A 25,315-nucleotide genomic window follows, 5' to 3' on the forward strand; every position below is an offset into this window, starting at 1 on the left:
CGTGGAAGGTATTCAAACAGACAACATGACATATCAACTGGTACAAACTGTGGCAAGCAGGCATTGATATCCTCTATCAACTTCTTCTGTCATGGTATGCAGACAAGCAGAGAAACACAGCTAAATGCTGTGGCAAGGTTTCAGCCGGAGCACAGCTTGTATTCTCAGAACTGTTGAACAGACAGCAGATGTTTTTCTGCCAAGGCACCTCTGTTGATTTCGCATTGACAGTGAGGGCATGGGGGAACTCCAGACATGAGATTTCAGATCCAGTGCTACATCACCAGCAGACATAGATCTGTTAGCTGGTCCCATCCCTGGACACTGGAAGTGGATGCTCTCTCTGTTGGACTCTCAGGCACAAAAGGTGTCATCCTTTCCACCTCTGCCTCAATGCCTTCTGTTTGCTGCTGACCTCAATCCTCAACAGGTAAATGCAATGCTGATCCCACAGGACAAGAACGTACCTACATTAGCACTGCTCCAGATTGGCCTCTCTAGTGGTGTGGGAGCCTCTGATGGCCCAGACTTAGTTTACTCACTGCTGTCTGCCTGAGAACAGTCATCATACCTGCTGTCTTGATTTACTCTACTACAGTCTCAGGCCTGGCATATTCTGTTCTAACTTCTGGAGGGTCCTCATCTTCTAACAAGTTAGAAATGTTATCACCTCAGCCAACAGCCTATGAGTAAGTTTTGAAAGTTATGGAGAATAAAGAAGGGACATTTTATTTTTGGGTACATAGCAGGAGAATTTTTTTATTTTGCCATTTTAGGTATTTTTTGATGTTTCTAAACATAAATTAAGAGTTTTTTGACAAGATAATACCTTTCTCACTCTATAAGTAAGTGTCCTCTTCTACTCTGCTCACTTTCTGCTGGACCCTACACTCTGACTGTGAGGTGTTTAAACCAATTCTTTTCTCAGCCTTTGTTTAAGCAATTCAAGAGAGGGCTGGCCTGCCCCCATTCTTTCTTCAATGTTGGAGAAACTCACTCTACAACCTTTTGAGCCTGAGACATCGGCAGAGTTGAGCCTAACCTTCTTTGAGTGCTGCTTTTTGTTTATTTAAACCTCTATCTTGGGTTGGCTGAATTTATTTGGCTTATGTTGAAATATTATTTTTTAATTAATTACAAGGATAGGAGGTTTCTTTCAAGCAGGGTTTAATTTTTATGCCTCCTAGGGTTTCTTTCTTACTATTTAATTTTTTAGTGGTTTAAGTGTGCTTTTTATGCAATTTAAAATAACTTTAAGGATTTTTGCCCACAAATGAAATACACAAAATTAAAACATTTTATGGATTTTGCAGGAGTTGAATACACAGTTCATTACGCGATATTATTTGAGCAGAACTAAAAGAGTTTTTGTTTTCTCAGGGGTTTTTTGTTTTCTTTGCAAACTATTTCCTAAAACAAAACTTTCTTTTGTGGATTGGTTTTGTTATATTTGCTTTGGTAATTTCTTTCCGTGGTCCATCCCCTCATGGTAACAGGCTTCCACCATTCTCATAAGGCCTTTCTAGGTTCTTTTCTAAGGGGGTGGCTACTAAGCGATAAAGATATTACTAAGCTTGCATGGGAAGCAGCTACTTTACCATCTTTAGCTTTTACTCTTCCAGCATTATCTACTCTAAATCTAGGGCTGGATTTGCTTCTTTGTTAGGGCCTAATTTTTATGCTTTGCCTTTTGCCTTTTGCCATCCTTGGGATCTCCTTACCTCTGCTTTGGGATTCTACCCAGCTTTCTGCAGAACCTAATACAATACATTACCACAGATAAATGTTGATGTTGATGTACATGTAAATGCTGCGATTAGAAATTGGTTATCTCCCTCCCTTCCCTCCTGTGTTCCTCTGTGGGTGGTGGTGTGGTGGTGTGTGTTGTGTAAATATGGTTTAGAATACAGGTGGTGGTAGTTGTGGTTTTTGTGGGTTTTGCTTTTTTTGCTTTTTTTTTTTCCGCACTGGGGGGCTGGGCAAGGGAAGAAAGGAGGAGGAAATAGCGTCGGTGGCATGCTTTTGTACCCTGCCTGATGTCAGTTTTTTTTAGCTTGACCGGGCGTCAATATCTCGGTATTTGACCAGACCCGACCGAGGACGGACTACCCATATGTAAGGACTGCAGCAATGTGGATCTTCGAACATCTACATTTATGGTAGGTACAAAACTGTACTTTATCAGAGCACTAAATTGTCAGTTCCATATGCTAAAATTTCAGCAACATACTCTGGAACTCCTCAAACATAAAATGTCCTCCCTTCCTGCTTGTGCAGAATTTGAAGAGTTACAAGAGTTAATGCATTCTGCAAGTCAAGTAAGAAGCTTCTTGCAAGGCAGCAGTCACCTGATCTGTCATTAGAAGGCATGCATGACTTAAGGAACAACTCTTGCCAGACCATGTCAAATCTAAATTGTTGAATGCCCCCTTGCACAAAGACAACTTACTTGGCACTAAGGCAGAAGAGGTCTTCAAAAAGATGAAAGAAAAAGCAAAATCTATTCAGACAGTTATGGATTTCTTACAGGTCCAGCCACCCAGGTTCAGCAGGCATTGTTCCTCCAAGCACTGGTTCTTTCCTGCTGCCACTGAGCCAATCCAGCCTAGACCCTGGGGAACCAGACCCCCCCCCCCAGACAGCAGCCACAGGGAATGCAGAGAACTAAGCAGTGGACTACCTCCACTTCAAAACCAGGGAGTTCTAAGCCATCCCCTTATGGTAAGAACTCACAATGACTCATCTCCCCCAACCCCTACCTCTGCCCACGTTCAATTATCCCTAGGAGGAAAACTCTCCTTTCATGCAAGCACCTGGGCCACTATTACCAGCAACCACTGGGTTCTCATCATAGTGTCCCAGTGATAAAAATTTTCTTTCCACATCCTTCCATCCCCAAAAGAGTTCCCATATCTACCTCCAAACCAGTGGGCCAGAGGCTCAAAAATAAGTCCTTTCCCTGCTTTCTATGAGGGCAGTAGAGCACATTCCTGCAGAACAGATAGGCTAAGGTTTCTACTCCAGACTTTTTCTGGTGCCCAGAAAAGAGGGCACCTGTCACCCCATCCTCGATCTATCCATTCTATACACCTTCCTGGTGATCCCAAAATTCAGAATGCTCACTCTCAAGCAGCTGCTACCCATGCTCTCCAAGGATGCTTGGCTAGCCACCCTAGATCTAAAAGAGGCCTACCTCCATATTCCTAGCAGAGAATCATACAGGAAATATCTCTGTTTCAGGGCAGGATCTCAGCACTTTTAGTTCTCTGCACTTCTCTTTGCCTTATCTACTGCTTCCAGAGTTTTCACAAGATATCTGGCTCTGGCCATTGCCTTTGCAGACAAAGGAATATCCAGATTTACCCATACTTAGACGACTGCCTAATTCAGACAGGCAGCCAGGAAAAGCTGCTCAAGCACCTGGCCTTTGTAAAATCCATACTGTCCTCCTTAGGGTACACAATCAATGAAAAGACACCAAACAGGTGCCCACCCAAAGGATTATATTCCTGGGAGTAAGCCTGAACACAGCATCCCAGATGGCATTCCTTACACCCGAAAAGCAAAATTTCCTGACAGCCTACTTCTCTCAACTAGCCACCAGACCCCAGCTATCCGCAAGGAAGATCCTGCAAGCTCTGGGGTTAATGGCATCTTGCATACTGCTCATTCCATATGCCAGACTGCATATGAGGAAACTTCAGTGGTACCTAAAAAGCCTTTGGTGTCAACACTCTCAAGACCTGGAGACTCTTATACCTATAATTCCTTGCCTCAGCAATGATTTTCTTTGGTGGGCAACAGCATCCTTCCACAACAAGGGACTACCTTTCTCACCACGCCTGCCACCCAGGCCCTCACCACAGATGCATCAGACTATGCCTGGGGTGCACAGCTGAACGGCAGGTACATACAGGGCCAATGGAGCCCACAGCAAATCCCTGTGCATATCAGTCAAAAAGAGATTATGGCTGTCCAGCATGCCTTGATAGCTTTCAAGCCCCTTTTCTCCCCAGGGGCTCTCCTGATCAAAACAGACACAACTGTAATGTTGTATATCAACAAGCAGGATGGGGACTCACTCCTACCCTCTATGCAGGCTGGCCATGACCCTTTGGCACACAGCCTCTGCCATGCAACTCCACCTGTTAGCACAATTCTTACCAAGTTCTCTCAACTCTCTGGCAGAGACCAATTAAACAGAAATCTTCTGGACCCACACAAGTGGCAGCTCAACAGAAGAACCTTCACCCTAATAACTCAGAAATGGGGCACCCCAAAGGTCGACCTCTTTGCCTTCCACACCAACCATCAGCTCAGCAAATTCTGCACCAGGTAGCATCACTGCATGGCTTGGAAAGTGGATGCCTTGTCCTTCCCGTGGGTCAGTCTATCGGTCTGTGCTTTTCCTCTACTACCTCTCATCCCCAGGGTACTGCTCAAAATAAAGGAGGAAAAAACAAGGACAATTCTTATAGCTCCAGACTGGCCTCGCCAGCACTGGTACCCCTTTTCTGCGCAGCCTGTCCCCACTGCCACCATGGCATCTTCCTCAAATTTCAAACCTCCTGATCCAGAGGGAAGGGCAATTCATGCATCTCTAATTGCAGACACTCAGTTTGACAGCTTGGCTTATTCCCTAACCTCCGATCAATCTGCCAACCTCAGTAAACAGGTTCTAGATGTTATATGTGAGGCCAGATGCCCTAGCACTAGAAAGTCTTATGCTGACAAATGGAAAAGGTTCTGCACCTGGATTCAGGCTAGGGGAGCCAATACGGCACAGCCCTCCCTCCTGGATTACTTAGCTGACTTACTACACAGTGGCCTCTCTTTTTCCTCTATTAAAATTCATGCCTCTGCTATCTCTGCTAATTTTCCCACTGAGCAGCCCCTTTTCTCACACCCCTTGATCAAGCAGTTCCTAAGAGGGGCTAGCAACTTGAGGCCACCGAGTAGAGAACCAACCCCTGCTTGGGACCTTAACTTTGTTGGAAAAGCTCACCCTGCCCCCCTTCAAGCCAGCTTCTTCTACAGAGCTAAAATTTCTCTCCTGGAAGACAGCTTTCCTTCTGGCCATCTCTTCAGCCAGAAGAGTCTCCGAGCTGCAAGCACTCATGGCTGTGGAACCCTTCATCATCTTCAATGCTGACAGGGTATCACTCAGGGCTAAGCCATCCTTCATGCCCAAGGTGGTGTCCAGTGTGGCTCTCAAGCAATTCACTCATTTGCCCACCTTTTGCCTAATCCCCAGAACAAGGGGGAAAGGATCCTGCACTCTCTAGATGTGCACAGACAGCTCAGATTATATCTAGACAGGACAAAATCCTTCAGAAAGTCTGATCAATTGCTGGTTAGCTTAGCTACAGGGACAGAAAGCAAAGCCATCTCCAAACAAACCATTTCCAAATGGATAGCAGACTGCATCCATTTCTACTACAAACAACATGGAAAGCCTCCTCCCAAGGGGGTCAGGGCTCACTCCACCAGAGCAGCCTCCACCTCTGCAGCTTTCCTCAGAGGATCCCCACCGGGGACATCCTGGCGGATGCCACCTGGACATCTGTTCACACTTTTACCAAACATTACCACCTGCCTCTCTTCTCCAAATTCAGGGCAGGGTTTACCTCTGCAGTCTTGCAGGGCATCCTAGCCAGCCCCTAGTTTCCTTGACTGCCTCCACCCATTTCCTCAGCTTTGGGAATCAACCCAGATGTGATGACTGCAACAGTGAAACATGAAGAACATAGTACAGCTGTGTACACTTGCCATACATATAGATGTTCGAGTGTATTCACTGTTGCAGTCCTGGTTTCCCTCCCTCCATCCCCCTTTTTTCTTCTCTTTCCTTACAAGGGACATATTGGTATTTACTTTCTACTGGTGGGGTTCTTCCACCAGAACCTGGCTCCTACTTGGGGGCTCCAGACAGGTTAGGGCAAGAAAAACTGATGTAATGGCATTGGCTGCCTTACTTTATACTGCTGATGACCTGATGTCAGTCCTGTAGCGACAGCAACTGATGCAGAAATACTAAGCCTCTGTTATTCGGGCCGGCTGAGGGTTACCCTGGCAGGGATAACCCAAATGTGATGACTGCAACAGTGAATACATTCGGAACAGCTACATTTATGTTAAGTGTACACAACTGTACTTTATATTAACTTTTTAAGTGAATTAGAGTAATATTTACTAAATTGCCTCTGATTTTGTTCCTTTGTACGCCATTATTTTTGGCTTGTTCAGAATTTTGCAAAGAAGTTGAGAGACACATCCCGAATTCCAAAGTAAATAACAAGGTGAGGTACAACAAACTTTCTGAAGGTAGTACCTGCCCTGTCAAGGTGCAAAACTACCATGTCAACAATAGTAGATGCGGACACTTGTATGCAAACATTTTTTTTCATCCAGACCCCTGTTTTTCCACTCACATTATTCCTCCCTGCCCAGTAAGCCCATCCATCTTCTGTCTAAGGGCTATACTTATGGGTTATGCAGTTATATTACGGGTCATGCAGTTATACTCAGTGGGGGTGTGGCCCATGTTTCGGGAGTCCTACTGTCATGCACAGGGTCTCGGGATTTTTGTTGGCCTACATCCTTCCCCTGCATGCCTAGCATTAGCTACGACTGGCTGGGCATAGCGGAAACTATGGTGTGTTCATCCCCAGACCTTAAGTGGCATGCTGTGACTGTTATACCTTTTCTCCAGCCTAACATCTGACTTTCCTGCTAATAGCCTCCACTAGCACTCAACTGGAGAGAGACATGAACATGATCCCTCCCCATGGTTGGAATAACCCATCCTCCCTCACAACTCCATCAGACCCCTGAGCTGCTAATTGAACTTGGGTGGTCTGGGTCGTAGTTATGGCTTTATCCCTGTACCCCACTGAAATAGCTGTTATATGCACGCCTTTGCTATATGCTTTTTCACAACAGGTTTCTTTAGTAACTAATGCTGCTAATTTTCTAGCTAAAATTGAGGCTTTTTTTGTTTTTGGAAAGAAACTACTCGTACATACAAAGTGCAAGTTTTCTTCACTACTGTTGTTCAGGATGTGTACCTCCAGTCAATTGTTTTGTCAATTTATTGTTACTTATATTTTCTTTCCTAGATTAAGTTATAGAATGTTATTGTTGCTTCATTGTTTTGCAGAGGTTGCACTTACTGCTGTTGAATCCTTTGAAGGAGCTTTCTAACATTACACATACTGATATCAGACAAAAGCAACTGGAATGTGTGCTGCAGATTCTACAAAGCCAGGGAGACAGCCTTGGTCCTGGATGGCCATTGGTACTGGGTGTCATAGGAGCCATAAGAAATGATCAAGGGTAAGTCTGAGTAATTTTGTTGTAATCGGAAATGGATTCTTACACAGCATCTTTTTCATTGTTCTGCACTGATTATTTGTGGATAAAAGATTTGAAGTCTCTACCCATTCCACTTTTAGAAAGACTGCCACTACTGTAGGATGCAAGACTTTGTTCACTTGGCTTCACCTGTATTGATGTCAGCTCTCATTTTGTATTATTTTTCATGTTGCTGAATGTGCTGCAGAAATTGCTTCACTACTTACAGTTTAAAAAATTGTATCTTAAAGCCTGGAATGGCATTTTTTTCAGTCCTGCATACTTTAGGTCTGACTAAGATAACAGTTGTAGATATCCAAATTACTGCACAAGTCTTACATTGTACATGGGTAAGAACTGACGAAAATAGCCTGACACGTAATTATAACCCAATTAGTCAGTTTAAACAGCACACAGTGAGATAGTTGGATTAACATACTGACCTATTAACATCTAAGTTTGTGTTTATTTTTCCTATATCTTTGTTCTGTCATGCATAGCTGTCATTAGGCCTCCCCCTTCAGACTTTGACCCTTTATTCCACAGTACTAGGCATTCCACTAGTAGTGTAGAGGTGAGAACCTCACAAAGGAGTCATCACAGTGGTAGCCATGAGGACTGTTTGTGCCTTTGTCAACATCAAAGACATTTAGGATACAGCCCAGACCCTTCCCCCTGACTGGGGAATGTGCAAGCTGCATCACTTATCTTCCCCAGAATGAATATCCCTGTGTCCCCATGTTTGATGACTACTTCCTGCACTTTTTAGCACACTGCACATATATCTCGGGGTTGCCCCTTTGCAGCACTGCCACTCCTGTGAGGGATTGTGGCACTGGATGATCATGTCCGCCAGGGCAGAAATGCCCATCACCGTTCCAGCTGCAACAGATGCCCAAGCTGCTAATCAAACACATTGTCTGGACTGCAGTCAGGGCTTTATCCCTCTGTGCCACCAGAGTTGGGTACATTGGTAGTCATTTTGTTTAAATATTATTAAAACTAATCTAAAAAGATGTTCATCATGTTACCCTGCTGCAGTCATCACACTTGGGTTATCCTGTCGTCAGGCGGTCCCGCAGTCGGCCTGAATTCCAAAGTCTTGGTCCGGCATCGGTTGCTGTCGCTTCTTCCCTGACGTCAGTGTGCCGACGCCATTTTCTTCAGTCTTTCTTGCCGCGCGGTGCCCGAAGCAGAAGCAGCTCGCAAGTGCCAGTCGACCGACACCTGAGATTTTCTAATCGAATTTCAGTCCAAAGTCTTCAAAGCTAAGTACCCCGTTGGGGAACCTTTTCTTGCCTCAGTCCGATGTCAGAAAAAGTTAACAATTGCATTTCTTGTGGGAAGCAAATACCTCATAAGGACTTTCATTCTTATTGTATACCTTGCCTAGGCCCAGACCACGACGTCACTGGTTGTCGGTTTTGTGCTAGATTCAATAAGCGAACTATAAAATGACGCTTTGATTTCGCACAACACTACTTCGGTAGGAAATTTAATTACACTATGCCGTTGGAGCAACCGACTACCGGCGTGCATAACAAAAGCAAAGATAAAGACAGGCAGCCTAGATCCAAGCCAGACTCCGAGGCCTCGGCTGGGCTGGTCGCCGGTTCTCCGGTTTTCAGTGAGGCGCCTACGCAGCCCCTGATAACCGCAGAATTGGAACCCCAGACCGCTTCAGATTCTCAAGCAGAGAGTTCTAGGCCGACGCAGCCATTTTCTTTAGGCCCTATCGACAACATTGCAGAAGGAGAAGCCGGTGCTGTGGAAACACCTTTGGTTACAGAAGGTGTCTTCAGACCGACTACTCTCACCATAAAATCTTATGCTAAGCTTAAGACTCCTCTAAAACCAAAAAAGACTGCACATCAGTCTCCAGTTCAAGGCCCCATGCCTAAGAAACAGATGCTTAAAATGGCTGAAGATTTGATTTCTTTAATCAGGGGTTCGAACCCCCCCCCCCAGACAAAAGGCCTAGACAGGAGGAGGATTATGCCTCCTCTGATCAAGTGTCTATTTCCTCAGGCTCCTCTGAGGAACAGGATTACTCCTTTCCCCCTTATGAAGATTCTGATGCTGAAGATTCCATTCCCTCAGCTTCTCCCCCTGAAGACTATTCCTTTGGGGAAACCTTACATACCATGAGGGAACATTTCCACTGGGAAGGTCAGGACTACTCCGACTCAAAGAAAAGGCTCTGAGAGTTTATTTTACTCCCCCAGCACAGACCACTTGCTATCCCTCCAGTTTTAGACATTGTGGATGATGTTTACTTAGAATCTAGTCTAAATCCAGATTCTCTGCCTCCTGCTCCAGCCAAACCAGATAGATATTATAGAGTGCCTGACTCGCACAAATTCCTTTACAAAAGCCCTGTTGCTGACCCGGAGACAGTCTCCCAGGGTCCCAAAGGGGCTAAGGCTTCTATGGCTAAAAATCCTGTACCCTCTGAAAGGGACACCAGAGCACTAGGTAGGTGGGGGAAGAAGATTTACACCTCAGCTACCCTAGCTATGAGAGCACTAAATTGTCAATTTCACATACTGAAATACCAGCAATTCCTAATGTCTCAAATAAAACAAAAGATGAGCACGCACCCTCAACAGTCTGAATTCAAAGAAATGCAGGATCTGTTGCATGCAGCTGAACAGGTGGGCAGACATACTTTACAATGTGGATTTGATTCCTTGGAAGCTTCCTGTAGAGCAGCTGTTACTGGGTCTGTTATACGTAGGCATGCTTGGTTAAAGGAACAAACTCTGCCTGATCATGTTAAAGCAAAGTTACTAGATGCACCCTTACAGCAGGATGTCTTATTTGGGGTTAAAGCAGAAGAGGTTTTAAAGAAAATGGAGGATAAGGCAAAATATATGCAGACAGTCAAAGATTTCTTACAGGTACAACCCCCACGCTTCAGCAGAAATTGGCCAGCAAAATATTGGTCCTTTCCAGCTTCTGACAGACCACAGAGGAGTAAATACAGATGCCCAAGGGGCAGAGGACAAGCACAAATCCCTTACAAACCTCGCCAATGGGGCACTGCAACACAGAAGGGAGGAGAAGACAGGTCCCAAACTACTAGAAGACGAACACAATGACTTAAACCTCAAACTGCCAAGCAAAATTCTCTTGGCAGCTCCCTTGGGAGGAAAATTAGCATTTTTTATAGACAACTGGCGCATCGTCACAAAGGACAAATGGGTCCTAGACATTATCTCACAAGGATACAGATTCCATTTCCACACCTTGCCAAGGATAAAAGGAATGCCAAACTTGCCACAAAATCAATGGGCAGAGGCACAAAAACAAATTACAGCTCTCATGGACATGAGAGCCATTCAGCTGGTACCTACACAGGAGCAAGGCCAAGGATTTTACTCAAGGCTCTTTCTAGTCCCCAGAAAGGACAATGCTTGGAGACCCATTCTGGACCTTTCAGTTCTAAACACCTTCTTGCAAGTACCCAAATTCAAGATGCTAACACTACAGCAGCTTCTTCCCATGTTGGGCAAGAAAGCTTGGCTAGTAACGTTGGACCTCAAGGAGGCATACCTGCATGTCCCTATCAGACAAAATTGCAGAAGATACCTCCATTTCATTGCAGGTTCAACCCATTACCAATTCTCTGCACTGCCCTTTGGCTTATCTACTGCACTCAGGGTCTTCACAAAATGCCTGGCACCAGTAATTGCATACTGCAGACAAAGAGGAATTCAAATATACCCATACCTGGACGACTGCCTCATCCAAGCAGAAAGCAAGGACATTCTCTTACAACATCTGACTTTTGTAAAACACCTTCTAAGTTGCCTAGAGTACACAGTAAACGAAAAGAAATCAAAACTAGTGCCCTCACAAAATATGACATTCCTGGGTGCCAGCTTGAATACAACGGCCCAGATGGCTTATCTGACGCCAGACAAACAACTACAACTAACTCAATACTTCAAAATAATGGCAACAAAGACCCAACTCCATGCAAGAAAAATTCTGCAGGCCTTGGGCTTTATGGCATCTTGCATACTACTAATACCATTTGCAAAACTGCATATGAGGAAATTATAATGGTACCTGAAAAGCGTATGGACTCAACACAGCCACAGCTTGGAAACAATGATACCTCTCATTCCCTGCCTTCAACAGGAGTTTCTATGGTGGTCACAGGTATGTCACCTCAACAAGGGTCAGCCTTTCACCTTACCCCCAGCCAGGCAAACTATGACAAACAGATGCATCGGACTATGCCTGGGGTGGGGCACACATGGGAGGACGGTGCGTTCAAGGCATATGGACTGCAGATCAAAGGAATCTGCACATCAATCAAAAAGAAATGCTAGCTGTACAGAATGCTCTGACAGCCTTCAAGGACCTCTTACATCCAGGACAGCTTATAATAAGGACAGACAACATCACAGTAATGTGGTACATAAACAAACAAGGGAGTACACACTCCTACCCTCTATGCAGGCAAGCAATGACCTTGTGGAACACAGCACTGGCTTACCAAGTTCAATTACAAGCTCAATTCCTGCCAGGAAAAAAGAACACATTGGCAGATGTCCTAAGCAGAAACATCATGGATCCCCACGAGTTAAAACTGGATCCACAAGTATTTGCAATGATAACTCAAAAATGGGGGCGCCCAGACATAGACCTGTTTACCAACCCCCAAAACTATCAGCTTTCAAAATTTTGCACAAGGACATTTCACTATTAAGCTTGGAAAGTGGACACACTCTCATTCAGTTGGAAAATGCTGACAGTATATGCCTTTCCTCCATTGCCCCTTCTCACAAAGGTGCTGCTGAAAGTCAGGATGGAGAGACCTCGAATGATACTCATTGCCCCGGACTGGCCACGCCAGCACTGGTACCCACTACTAAGGAACATGGCCCAGGGCCCACCATGGATTTTACCACAAATTCCTCATCTACTCACACAGCAAGGCAGTCAGATTCTACACAGCCAGCTCAAAACCTTAAATTTGGCTGCATGGCACATCACCTAAGCAACCAGCCAGCTCCTCTTTCACAAGCTGTTATGGATGTCATTCTGGAGGCCAGGAGGCCCAGCACCAGGAAAGCCTACTCAGACAAATGGAAAAGATTTTGCGCCTGGAACCAAGCTAAAGGCCAAAATACCCTTCAGCTGGACATGCCTCAGATTCTACAATATTTAACTGAGATGTTACACAAAGGACTTTCTTTTTCATCTATTAAAATCCACGCCTCAGCTATTTCAGATCACTACAACACGGATCCTCCCTTATTTTCACATTCACTTCTAAGGCAGTATCTCAGAGGGGCAAAAAAACATTAGGCCTCCCAGGAGAGCGCCAACACCAACTTGGGACCTAAATTTTGTTCTGGAAAAACTTACGCTGCCACCTTTTGAGCCAGCTTTCTCAGCTGACTTAAAGTTTATATCATGGAAGACTGCCCTGCTGCTAGCAATTACTTCAGCCAGAAGAGTCACAGAGCTACAGGCACTAATGGCAGTAGAGCCTTTCCTCATTTTTCATCAAGACAGAGTTTCTCTATGAACTAACCCCTCCTTTATGCCAAAGGTGGTATCCAGTGTGGCTCTAAATCAAATCATCCACTTACCCACCTTCTTTCCAAATCCACAGAACAAAGGAGAAAGACTCCTGCATTCCTTGGACATTCACAGGCAACTACGTTACTACTTGGATAAAACTAAGGCTTTCAGAAAATCTGACCAACTTTTTGTATCCTATGTTACAGCATCACAAGGAAAGGCTATCTCAAAACAAAACAGACCATTTCCAAATGGATAGGACAGTGCATACGTTTTTGCTACACCCATCATGGAAAACCAGTTCCTGCTAGCATAAGGCCCCACTCCACCAGGGCAGCAGCTACATCTACAGCCTTCTTCAGGGGGGTGCCAACCAAGGATATTCTGGAAGCTGCAACTTGGAGTTCAGTACACACCTTCACCAAACACTATCTCTTACCACTTTACTCTAAGACTAGAGCTGGCTTCGCCACTGCAGTTTTGCAGGGACTTCTAGCCTCCTCTAACCCTGTTTGACTCCACCTCCCATCCTTAGCTTTGGGATTCTACCCAAGTGTGATGACAGCAGCAGGGTAACACGATGAACATAGTGCAGTTTTGTACCTACCATAAATGTAGTTGTTCGAGTGTATACCCTGCTGCAGTCCAGGTTACCCTCCCTCCATCCCCTCTGACCTAACTAAAACCTTTCAATACCTTAAAATCTGATACAACCTTTGTGGTGTATTTGCTTATAGCTGGAGGGATGTTTTGTTGGTGCTAAGCTTTTATTATTGGTACTATCTACTAACCATCTTTTTGGGGGGCACCTGACATCTGGGGCAAGAAAAACTGAAGAAAATGGCGTCGGATGCCTCTTATATACCCCTGGCGCACTGACGTCAGGGAAGAAGCGACAGCAACCAGCGCCGGACCAAGACTTTGGAATTCAGGCCGACTGCGGGACCACCTGACGACAGGATAACCCAAGTGTGATGACTGCAGCAGGGTATACACTCGAACATCTACATTTATGGTAGGTACAAAACTGTACTTTTCTTTCATCTGTTTTGAACAATGATTGATGGATTTTTAAACAAAGGTGTCCAGTAGTTTGGAACTCATTTTCTTTAGTGGCCTAAAAGTAAAGCTTCCAATAATCAACTATTTATATATAAACAGTTACTGATATATGTAATTATAAAATGTAAATGAATTTGAAGTAATATGAATGGTAGAACATAATGTAAAACTGTAGATTCAAAATAGAATTCTAAAAACAGAACACTGAGAATGTATGCAAATATATGAAAAGTGCATTGCTTAAAAAGAAAGAAATGGAAATACATAAGTAATGCATTAGACTGGATTGCAGTAGAAACTAGGCAGTTATTTTATTTAATTCAGAGATTAATCAAAGTGCATCTTATATATAAATATGCAAACTATATTGGTCAGCAAATATTAACAAGAGCTCTAATAAAGTAGACAAATTTTAAGGTAGGTGTGTAGTGCATGGGGAAGGTGAAATAAATAGGTGAAGTCTGTGCAACATGCATATTTGGTTCCAGTTATGTAGCAACAGAATATTCTTTGTACACCTTTTAAAATGCTTCTTCTAATATCCAAAGAAGGACTGTTCCAGATGTCCATTACATCTTAAATAGATAACACTTTGCCATAGTGTTTATGACTCAGGTTTTCATGTGAGCTGAGCCCCCCAGTAAGGCAGTGATGCATGAGAAGTGATTGTAACATTAGGAATGGGTGAAGTAGGAGTGATTTAAGTGGAAGAGATTGGTGACAAGAATTAACAAAATTAATTGTATCAAGTAAAGGGGCCCAGCTGAGGTTATGGAAGAGAGAGTAGTGGTGGGTTCTGAATGGGACTAGGAGTTGTAGACTTAGAGAAAGCATATGACAGGGTGCCTAGAGAGGAGTTGTGGTATTGTATGAGGAAGTCAGGAGTGTCAGAAAAGTATGTAAGAGTGGTACAGGATATGTACGAGGGTAGTGTGACAGCAGTGACGTCTGCGGTGGGAGTGACGGATGCATTTAAGGTGGAGGTGGGGTTACATCAAGGATCAGCTCTGAGCCCTTTCTTATTTGCAATGGTGATGGACAGGTTGACAGACGAGATCAGACAGGAGTCCCTGTGGACTATGATGTTTGCAGATGATATTGTGATCTGTAGTGAGAGTAGGGAACAGGTGGAGGAGACCCTGGAGAGATGGAGATATGCTCTAGAGCGAAGAGGAATGAAGGTCAGCAGGACTAAGACAGAATATATGTGTGTGAATGAGAGGGAGGATAGAAGAATGGTGAGGATGCAAGGAGTAGAGGTGGCGAAGGTGGATGAGTTTAAAATACTTGGGGTCAATAGTTCAGAGTAACGGTGAGTGTGGAAGAGAGGTGAAGAAGAGAGTACAGGCAGGATGGAGTGGGTGGAGAAGAGTAACAGACGAGTACCTGTAAGAGTGAAAGGGAAGGTCTACAAGAGGGTAGTGAGACCAGCTATGTTATATGGGTTGGAGACAGTGGCATTGACAAAAAGGCAGGAGTTTGAGCTGGATGTGGCAGAATTAAAGATGTTAAGATTTGCACTGGGTGTGATGAGGGTGGACAGGATTAGGAATAAGTATATTAGATGGTCAGCCCAGGTTGGAAGGTTTAGAGACAAAGCCAGAGAGGCACGATTGCGTTGGTTTGGACATGTGCTGAGGAGGGATGCCGAGTATATTGGGAAAAAGATGCTAAGGATGAAGCTACCAGGTAACAGGAAAAGAGGAAGGCCTAAGATAAGGTTTATGGATGTGGTGAGAGAGGACATGCAGGTGGTTGGTGTGACAGAGCAAGATGCAGAGGACAAGAAGAAATGGAAACAGGTGATCTGCTGTGGCGACCCCTAATGGGAACAGCCGAAAGAAGATGATGATGATGACTTAGCTAAGAGTAATTAGTTGTAGGGAAGCCCATTAGTATAACTGAACTGTAGAATAGTTTGGAGAAAAGTTCTGATCAGGAAAGAAATGTGGTAGGAAGCCATATTGGTTTACTTTGGGGTTATATCCATTTTATGCACCTTTTACAGAGTGAATGATTTTTGCATTTGGGGGGAGAATGATGGGGATTCACCTGAGCACAGATAATAACTACTTGATCACAATCCTTGTCCAGCAAGTGGTATCAACAGACCCCACCAGCTTACAGATGGTAAATCAGCATTAAAGTCTTGTATGGCTTTGAGTCAGAGGGTTGTGTTGGTCTTACAGACAGCTTCATTAGTTCTTATTCCAGTTATTTTACATCTTATGACTTAAAGATGTTCTTCTTGTTTCACTGTTGCAGTCATCACATTTGGGTTATCCCTGCCAGGGTAGCCCTCAGTCTGCCTGAATACCAGAGGCTTGGTATTTCTGTGTTGGTTGCTGTTCCTCCAGGACTATCATCAGGTCGTCAGTGGTATAAAATCAGGCAGCTGACGCCATTACTTCAGTCTTTCTTGCTGAGGAGCCTGAAGCAGAAGCAGTTCGGACAAGTACCGGTCGGCCACTGCCTGAGTTTTTCATTTCCAAATTGAAGTTGAAGTCTTCTAACCGTCACTTGTTTAGGCCCAGACCACGATGTCCCCCACTGTCGCTTTTGTGCTTCGTTCAATGCCAGAACTAGACGTCATCGGGCCCTTATTGTAGCTAGATATTTTTGCTCAGTCCTCCAATTCCGATATGGCTTCGGTAAGCCATCCAACAACAGAGCTTCCGAAAAAACATAAGGATAAAGACAGAGACAGACCGCACAGCTCCAAGACTACCGACGATGCTTCCATTAAGCTAGTCGTCAGTTCTCCAGTCCTCAGTGAGGCGCTTTTGCAGCCCCTAATGCCCGCTTCTGTGGATTCACTGGCCACTACCGAGACCCTTTCGGAGACCAGTATGCCACGAGACTCTTCTTTGATTAAGAATCCTGTGGATGTCTCTACCTTGGATGGGTCCGGTGCCGCTGAGCAGGCACCAGCTTCCGAGGAACTACTTCGCACTACCAATACTCAACACAGACTGACGACTTCTTTCGCGTCAACAGTTCTTTCGAAAACAACTGAGTTTCTAAGGCCCAGGGTACGAACCACGCCCAAAAAAACGGACACCTAAGCTCAGGCACCTGCTTCCTTGCCTCAGTGTCAAATGCTTAAAATGGCTGAAGACCTTATAATGCTCATCAAGGGAAGCCAGGCAACCCCTACTAAAAAAAAAAGAGACTTGTCCCCAGTAGTTTTATCTGAACAGGAGTTCGATGACTCTGATGCATCTGAATATGAAGATATGCAACCCCTTTCTGCTTATGAGGATTCTGATGCAGAGGAATCCATCCCTTCAGCCTCTCCACCCGAGGACTTTTCCTTTGGGGAAACCCTACATACTTTAAGGGAGCATTTCCAATGGGAATGTCAGGACTATCCTCAGTCAAAAAAGAGACTCAGGGAATTCTTAGATCTTTCACAGCACAGATATGTGGCCATTCCTCCTGTCCTGGATGTTGTGGATGATGTTTTTATGGAGTCCAGTCTGACCTCCTGACACTCTCCCTCCTGCTCCCAGGAGACCTGACAGGTACTATAGAGTCCCTGGTTCTCACAAATTTCTTTTCTAAAATCCTACTGCTGACCCTGAGGTCATCTCTCAAGGACCTAAAGGAATCAAAGCAACTTCAGCTAAGAATCCCACCCCCTCAGACAGGGATTCCCGAGCATTAGGCAGATGGGGTAAAAAAGTACTCTTGCTATTAGAGCATTAAATTGTCAGTTCCATATGCTGAAATATCAGCAACATACCATGGGACTCCTCAAACAAAAAATATCTTCTTTCCCTGCTTGTGCAGAAAATAGAGTTACAAGAGTTAATGCATTCTGCAAGTCAAGTAACTAAGCGCACCTTACAATGTGGTTTTGATGCCATAGAAGCATCTTGCAGGGCAGCAGTCACTGGTTCTGTCCTTAGAAGGCATGCTTGGCTTAAGGAACAGACCTTGCCAGACCATGTCAAATCCAAATTATTGGACGCACCCTTGCACAAAGACAACTTATTTGGCACCAAGGCAGAAGAGGTCTTAAAAAAGATGGAAGAAAAAGCTAAATCTACACACACAGTTAAAGACTTCTCACAGGCCCAGCCACCGATATTCTGTTGGCATTGCCCCTCCAAGCACTGGTCCTTTCCTGCCCCCTCCAGGTTAGCTCAGCCCAGTCCCAGGAGAAGCAGGCCCCCCAGACAACAGCCCCAGGGAATGCAGAGATCTAAGCAATGGAGTTCCTCCTCTTCAAAACCAGGGTGTGCAAAGCCACCCCCTTATGGTAAGAACTCGCAATGACTTTACACTTCCACCCCCTCCCTCTGCCCACTTGCTGTTGCCCCTAGGAGGAAAACTCTTTTTCCACGCAAGCAACTGGGCCACCATTACCAATGACTGCTGGGTCCTCAACATAGTGTCCCAGGTATACAAATTTTATTTCCACACTCTGCCAACCCCAAAAGGGTTCCCAAATCTTCCCCCAAACCAGTGGGTAGAGGCTAAAAATCAAGTCCTTTCCCTGCTCTCTATGAGGGCAATAGAGCATGTTCCCGCAGAACAGATAGGCCAAGGTTTCTACTTCAGACTGTTCCTGGTACCCAGAAAAGAGGGCACATGGCGCCCCATCCTCAAGTCTATTCATTCTAAACACCTTTCTGGTGATACCAAAATTCAAAATGCTCACCCTCCAGCAGCTTCTACGTATGCTTTCTAAGGATGCTTGGTTTAGCCACCCTAGACCTAAAAGAGGCCTACCTACACATCCAGGTCAGGGAATCATGCAGGAAATACCTACGTTTCGGGGCAGGATCACTGCACTTTCAGTTCTCTGCGCTTCCCTTTGGCTTATCCACAGCTCCCAGAGTTTTCACAAAATGTCTGGCTCCCGCCATTGCTTTTTGCAGACAAAGAAATATTCATATTTACTCATACTTAAGACGACTGCCTGAATCAGGCAGTCAGGAAAAGCTGCTAAAGCACCTGACCTTTGTAAAGGACCTACTGACCTCTCTGGGGTACACTATCAACAAAAAGAAATCCAAACTAGTACTCTCACAAAAAATTGTATTCCTGGGTGCAAGCCTGGGCACAGCATCCCAGATGGCATTCCATACACCAGAAAAACAGTCCTACCTGACAGCCTACTTCTCTCAACTAGCCACCAGGACCCGGTTATCCGCAAGGAAAATCCTGCAAGCTCCAGGGTTCATGGCTTCTTGCATTCTATTCATTCCATATGCCAGACTGCATATGAGGAAACTACAATGGTACCTAAAAAGCCTTTGGCATCAGCACTCTCACGACATGGAAACTCTTATATCAATGATACCATGTCGAAGGAAAGACTTTATTTGGTGGGCAGCAGCATGCAACCATAACAAGGGACTTCCCTTCTCAACCCCACGCCGTCCAGACCCTCACCACAGACGCATCAGACTATGCCTAGGGTGTACACCTGGACGGCCGGTGCATTCAGGGCCAATGGAGCCCAAATCAAATACATCTGCACATCAATCAAAAAGAGATGTTAGCTGTTCAGCACGCCATGACAGCTTTCAGACCCCTACTCTCCCCGGGTCCTGTACTGATCAAAACAGACAGCACCACGGAGATGTGGTATATCAACAAGCAGGGAGGGACTCACTCTTATCCTCTGTGCAGGCTCGGCATGAAGCTTTGGCACACGGTCTCAGCCATGCAACTACACCTATTGGCACAATTCCTGCCAGGCTTTCTAAACTCTCTGGCAGACAACTTAAGCAGAAACCTGCTAGACCCACACGAGTGGCAGCTAGACCAAAGAACCTTTACCCTTGTAACCCAGAAATGGGGCACCCCAAAGGTCGACCTCTTTGCCTCCCACTCCAATCATCAACTCAGCAAATTATGCACCAGGGAACCTCACAGCAAGGCCTGGAAAGTGGATGCTCTATCCTTCCAGTGGGTAAACCTCTCAGTCTATACATGTCCCACTCTACCACTCATTTCAAGGGTACTGCTCAAAATAAGGGAGGAAAAACTGAAGGTAGTCCTGATTGTCCCAGACTGGCCACGCCAGCACTGGTACCCCCTGCTGCGCAGCTTGTCACCCCTGCCACCATGGCACCTACCTCAGATCCCAACACTCCTGACCCAGAGGAATGGAGAATTCATGCATCCCCAATTGCAGACCCTCAGTCTGGCAGCCTGGCTTATTCATTGACTACTCCTCAAGCTGCCAGTCTAAGCAAACAAGTTCTAGATGTTATACGTGAGGCCAGACGCCCCAGCACTAGAAAGTCTTATGGTGAAAAGTGGAAAAGGTTGTGCACCTGGATATCCAGGCTAAGGGAGCCAGAACGGCACAGCCCTCCCTACCTCTCATCCTGGATTACCTGGCAGTCCTTCTACACAGGGGTCTATCCTTCTCTTCTATTAAAATTTAAGCCTCTGCCATCTCTGCTCATTTCAGCACAGAGCCACCTCTTTTCTCACACCCTGTCATCAAACAGTTCCTAAGAGGGGCTAATAACTGAGGCCACCCAGAAGAGCTCCTACCCCAGCTTGGGACCTAAACTTTGTGTTGGAAAAGCTCACCCTGCCCCCCTTTGAACCTGCAGCTTCAGCAGAGTTAAAATTTCTCTCTTGGAAGACAGCCTTGCTTCTGGCCATCACTTCAGCTAGAAGAGTATCAGAGCTACAAGCACTTACGGCTGTAGAGCCCTTCATCATTTTCCATGTTGACAGGGTCTCCCTCAGGAACTGATCCTTCATGCCAAAAGTGGTGTCCAGTGTGGCACTCAACCAATCCATTCATTTCCCCACTTTTTTCCTAACCCACAGAACAAGGGGGAAAGGATTCTGCACTCTCTAGATGTGCACAGACAGCTGAGATTCTACCTAGATAGGACTAAATCTTTTAGAAAAACTGATCAATTGCTAGCCAGCTTTGCTGCAAAAGCAGAGGGCAAGGCCATATCCAAACAAACAATTTCCAAATGGATAGCACACTGCATCCATTTCTGCTACAAACAGCATGGGAAACCTCCCCCCTGGGGGGTCAGGACACACTCCACCATAGCAGTCTCCACCTCTGCAGCTTTCCTCAGCGGGTCCCCACCAGGGACATCCTGGAGGCTGCAACATGGACATCTGTTCATACCTTCACCAAGCATTACCACCTACTTATCTTCTCCAAATCCAGGGCAGGCTTTGCCACCGCAGTCTTGCAGGGCATCCTAGCCAGCCCCCAGTCTTCTTGACTGCCTCCACCCTTTTTCTTCAACTTTGGGAATCAACCCAAATGTGATGGCTGCAACAGTGAAACATGAAGAACATAGTACAGTTGTGTACACTTACCTTAAATATAGATGTTCGAGTTTATTCACTGTTGCAGTCCTGGTTTCCCTCCCTGCATCCCCTGTGTCTTCTCTCTCTCTTCTTACAAGGAATTTTTGGTATTTACTTTCTACTGGTGGTGTTCTTCCACCATAACCTAGCTCCCTGTTGAGAGCTCCTGACAGTTAGGGCAAGAAAAACTGATGTAATGGCATCGGCTGCCTGATTATATACCACTGACGACCTGATGTCAGTCCTGGAGCGACAGCAACCGACGCAGAAATACTAAGCCTCTGGTATTCGGGCCGACTGAGGGCTACCCTGGCAGGGATAACCCAAATGTGATGACTGCAATAGTGAATACACTTGAACATCTACATTTATGGTAAGTGTACGCAACTGGACTTTCATCTGTGAACATAAATAACAGGATTTCCTGCAGGAAATCATTCTTGTGAAGAACAAGATACAGGCCTTGTAACTTTTTTGTCCATTTTTTTATTACTGTGTGGAATGGATGCCTCGCCATAAAACAGCAGGCTATAGATATAGACCTTTGTTAGTTGAATACCTGGGTTTCCAATCAGAGAAATCTTAGATTTGTCTAGCATGCATGACCTTCTGGTTTCTGCATATGCCAGAACTCATCAACTCTGAAGTGATTCCATGATTTTACTTAAAATTAAGGTCAGGCTGAATGGTTAGTAGGTATCAACCTTTTCCCTTGTTTGTGCTGTTGCGAAGGAAAGTTATCACTCTCCCTTTCAGCCTTCAAGGACCTTATTCTCCTTACTTGATTTGTTTAAAAAAGTTACAACTGTTACCTTCTTCTCTCTCTTACTTCAAGAATTCTAGGGTGAAGGCAATCCTATTCCATTGCTTTATCTACCTTTAGGATGACATTCCATGACAGTGAAAGAACTGAGATCAACCCCATCTTCTTAGCGACATCTCTTGACTTGGCATGCTAGAATTTCTTTTGTTTTGTAAATACATAGTATTCACCAAGTTCCACTGGCCTTATTCAGTGTCATTTTGTTTTGCCTGACCCATTATATATTTCCAGTAAGTATTGCAGTCCTTCATTTTATTGTCTTTGCTCCATTATATACATATAAAATATTTTATTTCCTTTTCTTAACTAACTTGAAAGTTAACAGTTAGTTGTCGGTTTGTGTTTGTGCTTCTGAGTGTCTTTTCTTTTTTTAATGCCGTGGTGGTACGGCGGTAGCGTTGTTACCTCACAGCAAGAGGTTCTCCCATTCGATTCTCGGCGTGGCGTGGGAGTGCCTTCTATGTGGAGTCTGCATGTCCTCCCTGCAGTTGGGTAGCGTTCAAAAGACATGCGTGCGTAAATGGACGTGCCTTCATTGAAGGTTGGGCGTCGAGCTGGCACCTCGGCATTTTGTAAAAATCTACTGCCAATCATTAGCAGACCGGAGTTCTGCTGTGGCGACCCCTTACCGGGGAAAAAGCCGAAAGACAAACAACAACTGTCAGTCTTCTTTTTTCTTTGTTTCCTTGTATTCCCCAAATGTTTTTGTTCTAACCTTTAATGCCATGTAATTTAGAAATCGTAATGATTTTTATGCCCTCTTGGATTTTTATATTTGTCATCCAAATGTTTTATTGCCTTTTTGAGGCCAATTTTGTATATATCTAGGGTTCATCTACATTGCCTTTATTTATGTTGAACTTGCTCTGTTGCACTATCCCAGATTGCCAGTTTATTTTCTTGAAATCCAGAACCTTTGCTTTTGTTTGACATCGCAACAGTTAATTGTAAACCTTTTTCTTTGCTGATTGCTTGTTCCATGATAGCTGCTCACTTCCGGATCTGCCACCCTGTTTTGCTGCGTTTGAGAACACAGAGTTCAAAACAACATTCGGTTCTATTAATTGCTTGATTCCCACCCCTTCCAGGGCATCAGGAATGTACCTACTTTTAGATTTGTCTGCAGCCAAGGTGTTGCATTTAATGTTTGATATATTTAAGTATTCTAGCAGTAGTAACCAGTTTGCCTGATTTATTTATCCATTTGGTAGTAGAGTGGTTTGGCTTATCCAGAACAGGCACTCTTTTTAGCCACAACCTGGGTCATACAAAGGCAAGGAAAAAATATACATCAAATATTTCATCACCATCTGTTGCAGCAAAGTGAAGTATAAAAAAAACAGTTTTTGATGCTCCTTTACCATGTACATCATTGTGAAATAAATCCCATTAATACAGTGTGCTGTATGTGTAGCGTAATCCATCAGAATCTGTGAGCTCAAAATAATGTATGAAAACTGTATAATGTACACGTTTCATGTCCCATCACTTTGAAAGATAGAAAATATCATATCCCTGATGATATACTTCTATAAGTATCAGTTCATTTAAACTGAGAGACAAAAGGAAATGAGATAAAAGATACAGAGGCTTTCAAGATGGATGCACAGTGGTCAGCAGCTTAACTTCTCTTCCCGTTTGAAAACAGAAACCGAGAGACAACAGACAGTGATATTGCCAGTTTGAGTAAAATTCAGTTACTGACTCATAAGTATACTGCCTGGATTCCTGCAAATAAGAAACTGAGAGCTTGATAGAAAATCAGATAGAAAAGGTCAAGAGAAAACACTGACTGAGAAGAGTTCTGCACCTGTTCAACAAAATGCATTTCAAGGTCCAGCTTTAGAGGGAAAGCTCAGTGCAACTATAAATGATTTAGATACATATGATGAATATATTGCTTCATCATGTTTATTACTGGGTCTACAGACTTGAGCAAGATATGTGTCCTTAGACTTGAGACATCTAGATGGTGGAGTTACCATAACATTACTTTCTTCAGTGCTGGACATGTGTGATAAAATCACCCAGGGATGGCGCAGTGGTGCAGCAGTAGCATTGTCGCCTCACAGCAAGAGGTTTTCCAGTTTGATTCTCGGCTGGGGTACCTTCTGTGCGGTGTCTGCATGTCCTCCCTGCATTTGTGTGGTTTTCCTCCAGGTGCTCCGGTTTCCTCCCACGTTACAAAGGCATGCATCTGGAACGTTTCTCCCCGGGCCTCCGCTGAAAATTCGCTTCATTCTAAGTCGGACTTTCCCAGTAAACAAATGTTAAATAAATATGTTTTGACACAGTTAAGTTGATTCATTTTTGATAGTTTGTGCAATATGTGGCTTCCAGTAATCTAGAAGAAAAAATAAGTCAAAATTTGCTCAGAGCTGATTAAAATAAACAAAACACTGAAGGAATATATCAGCTGAAGTAACAGGCTGGAAAATGAAAGAAGCTTTAAGCATATATTCAGATGAGCTGATAAAAACTGCAAAAATCAGAGGTCAAAATGAAAAAAGGCGGGCTGAGTATGACACTGCTCAGGATATTTAAAAAAAATGATAGAATTACAGGGCAGACCCCATAGGGAAGAATCTGAGATTTCTGCTGTACCAGAGAAACCAGAAGGAACAGACTATATGAATTTTATGAAAGGACAAATAAACAACTGGAAGGAACAGACTATATGAATTTTATGAAAGGACAAATAAACAACTGGACTGGTATTCCACAGCAAGAACTGTTAGTTGAAAGTGCACACCATGTCCAAAGAAAGCAGCCAAGACCTTTACTTGTAAAGATGCAAATGTACCAGCAGAAAGAGTTAATGCTGACAAAACTTTGACAAATGGAAGAGGGAGACAGAGTGTTTGTGGAAAATGGTCATTCACTGTACACCACGCAGAAGAGAAACAGGCGTATTCCAGTAATGAGGGAATGCCAAGAGGCAGAATATTTTTTCCCTGGAGGATCAAAGTAATTTTTTCATGCAGAATAGGCTGAGATATAATCAGCTTTCAGCAGGCAATATTACTTGTAGCTGGAGACTGGAATTTGATTTGCAGCAATGAGGATGGATCTGGGGGCATAGAAGGGAAAATATAACAAGAGGGTAAATTTCTGAAGAGATTTATGAAAATATTTGTCATGAAAGATGTGAATTCAGTTGTAGGAGCTCTGAGACAATTTACATATTTATTCCACAAGGTATAATAACTGAGCTAGACTTTCACA

The 25,315-nt window shown here is 44.3% G+C and overlaps 1 protein-coding gene across 1 annotated transcript in view; it reads left to right on the forward strand.

Moving 5' to 3' along the window:
• Nucleotides 1-25,315, forward strand: part of MON2 (MON2 homolog, regulator of endosome-to-Golgi trafficking) — a gene marked incomplete in the record, with an annotated part of 2,751,369 nt that overhangs the window by 2,007,307 nt on the left and 718,747 nt on the right. The window contains 1 exon segment of the mRNA XM_044088289.1: nt 7,160-7,335. Coding sequence (XP_043944224.1) covers nt 7,160-7,335 — 176 coding nt within the window.

The sequence above is a fragment of the Protopterus annectens genome, chromosome 11.part0, assembly GCF_019279795.1.
Source record: "Protopterus annectens isolate FY-2018-M chromosome 11.part0, PAN1.0, whole genome shotgun sequence".
NCBI lineage: Eukaryota > Metazoa > Chordata > Ceratodontiformes > Protopteridae > Protopterus > Protopterus annectens.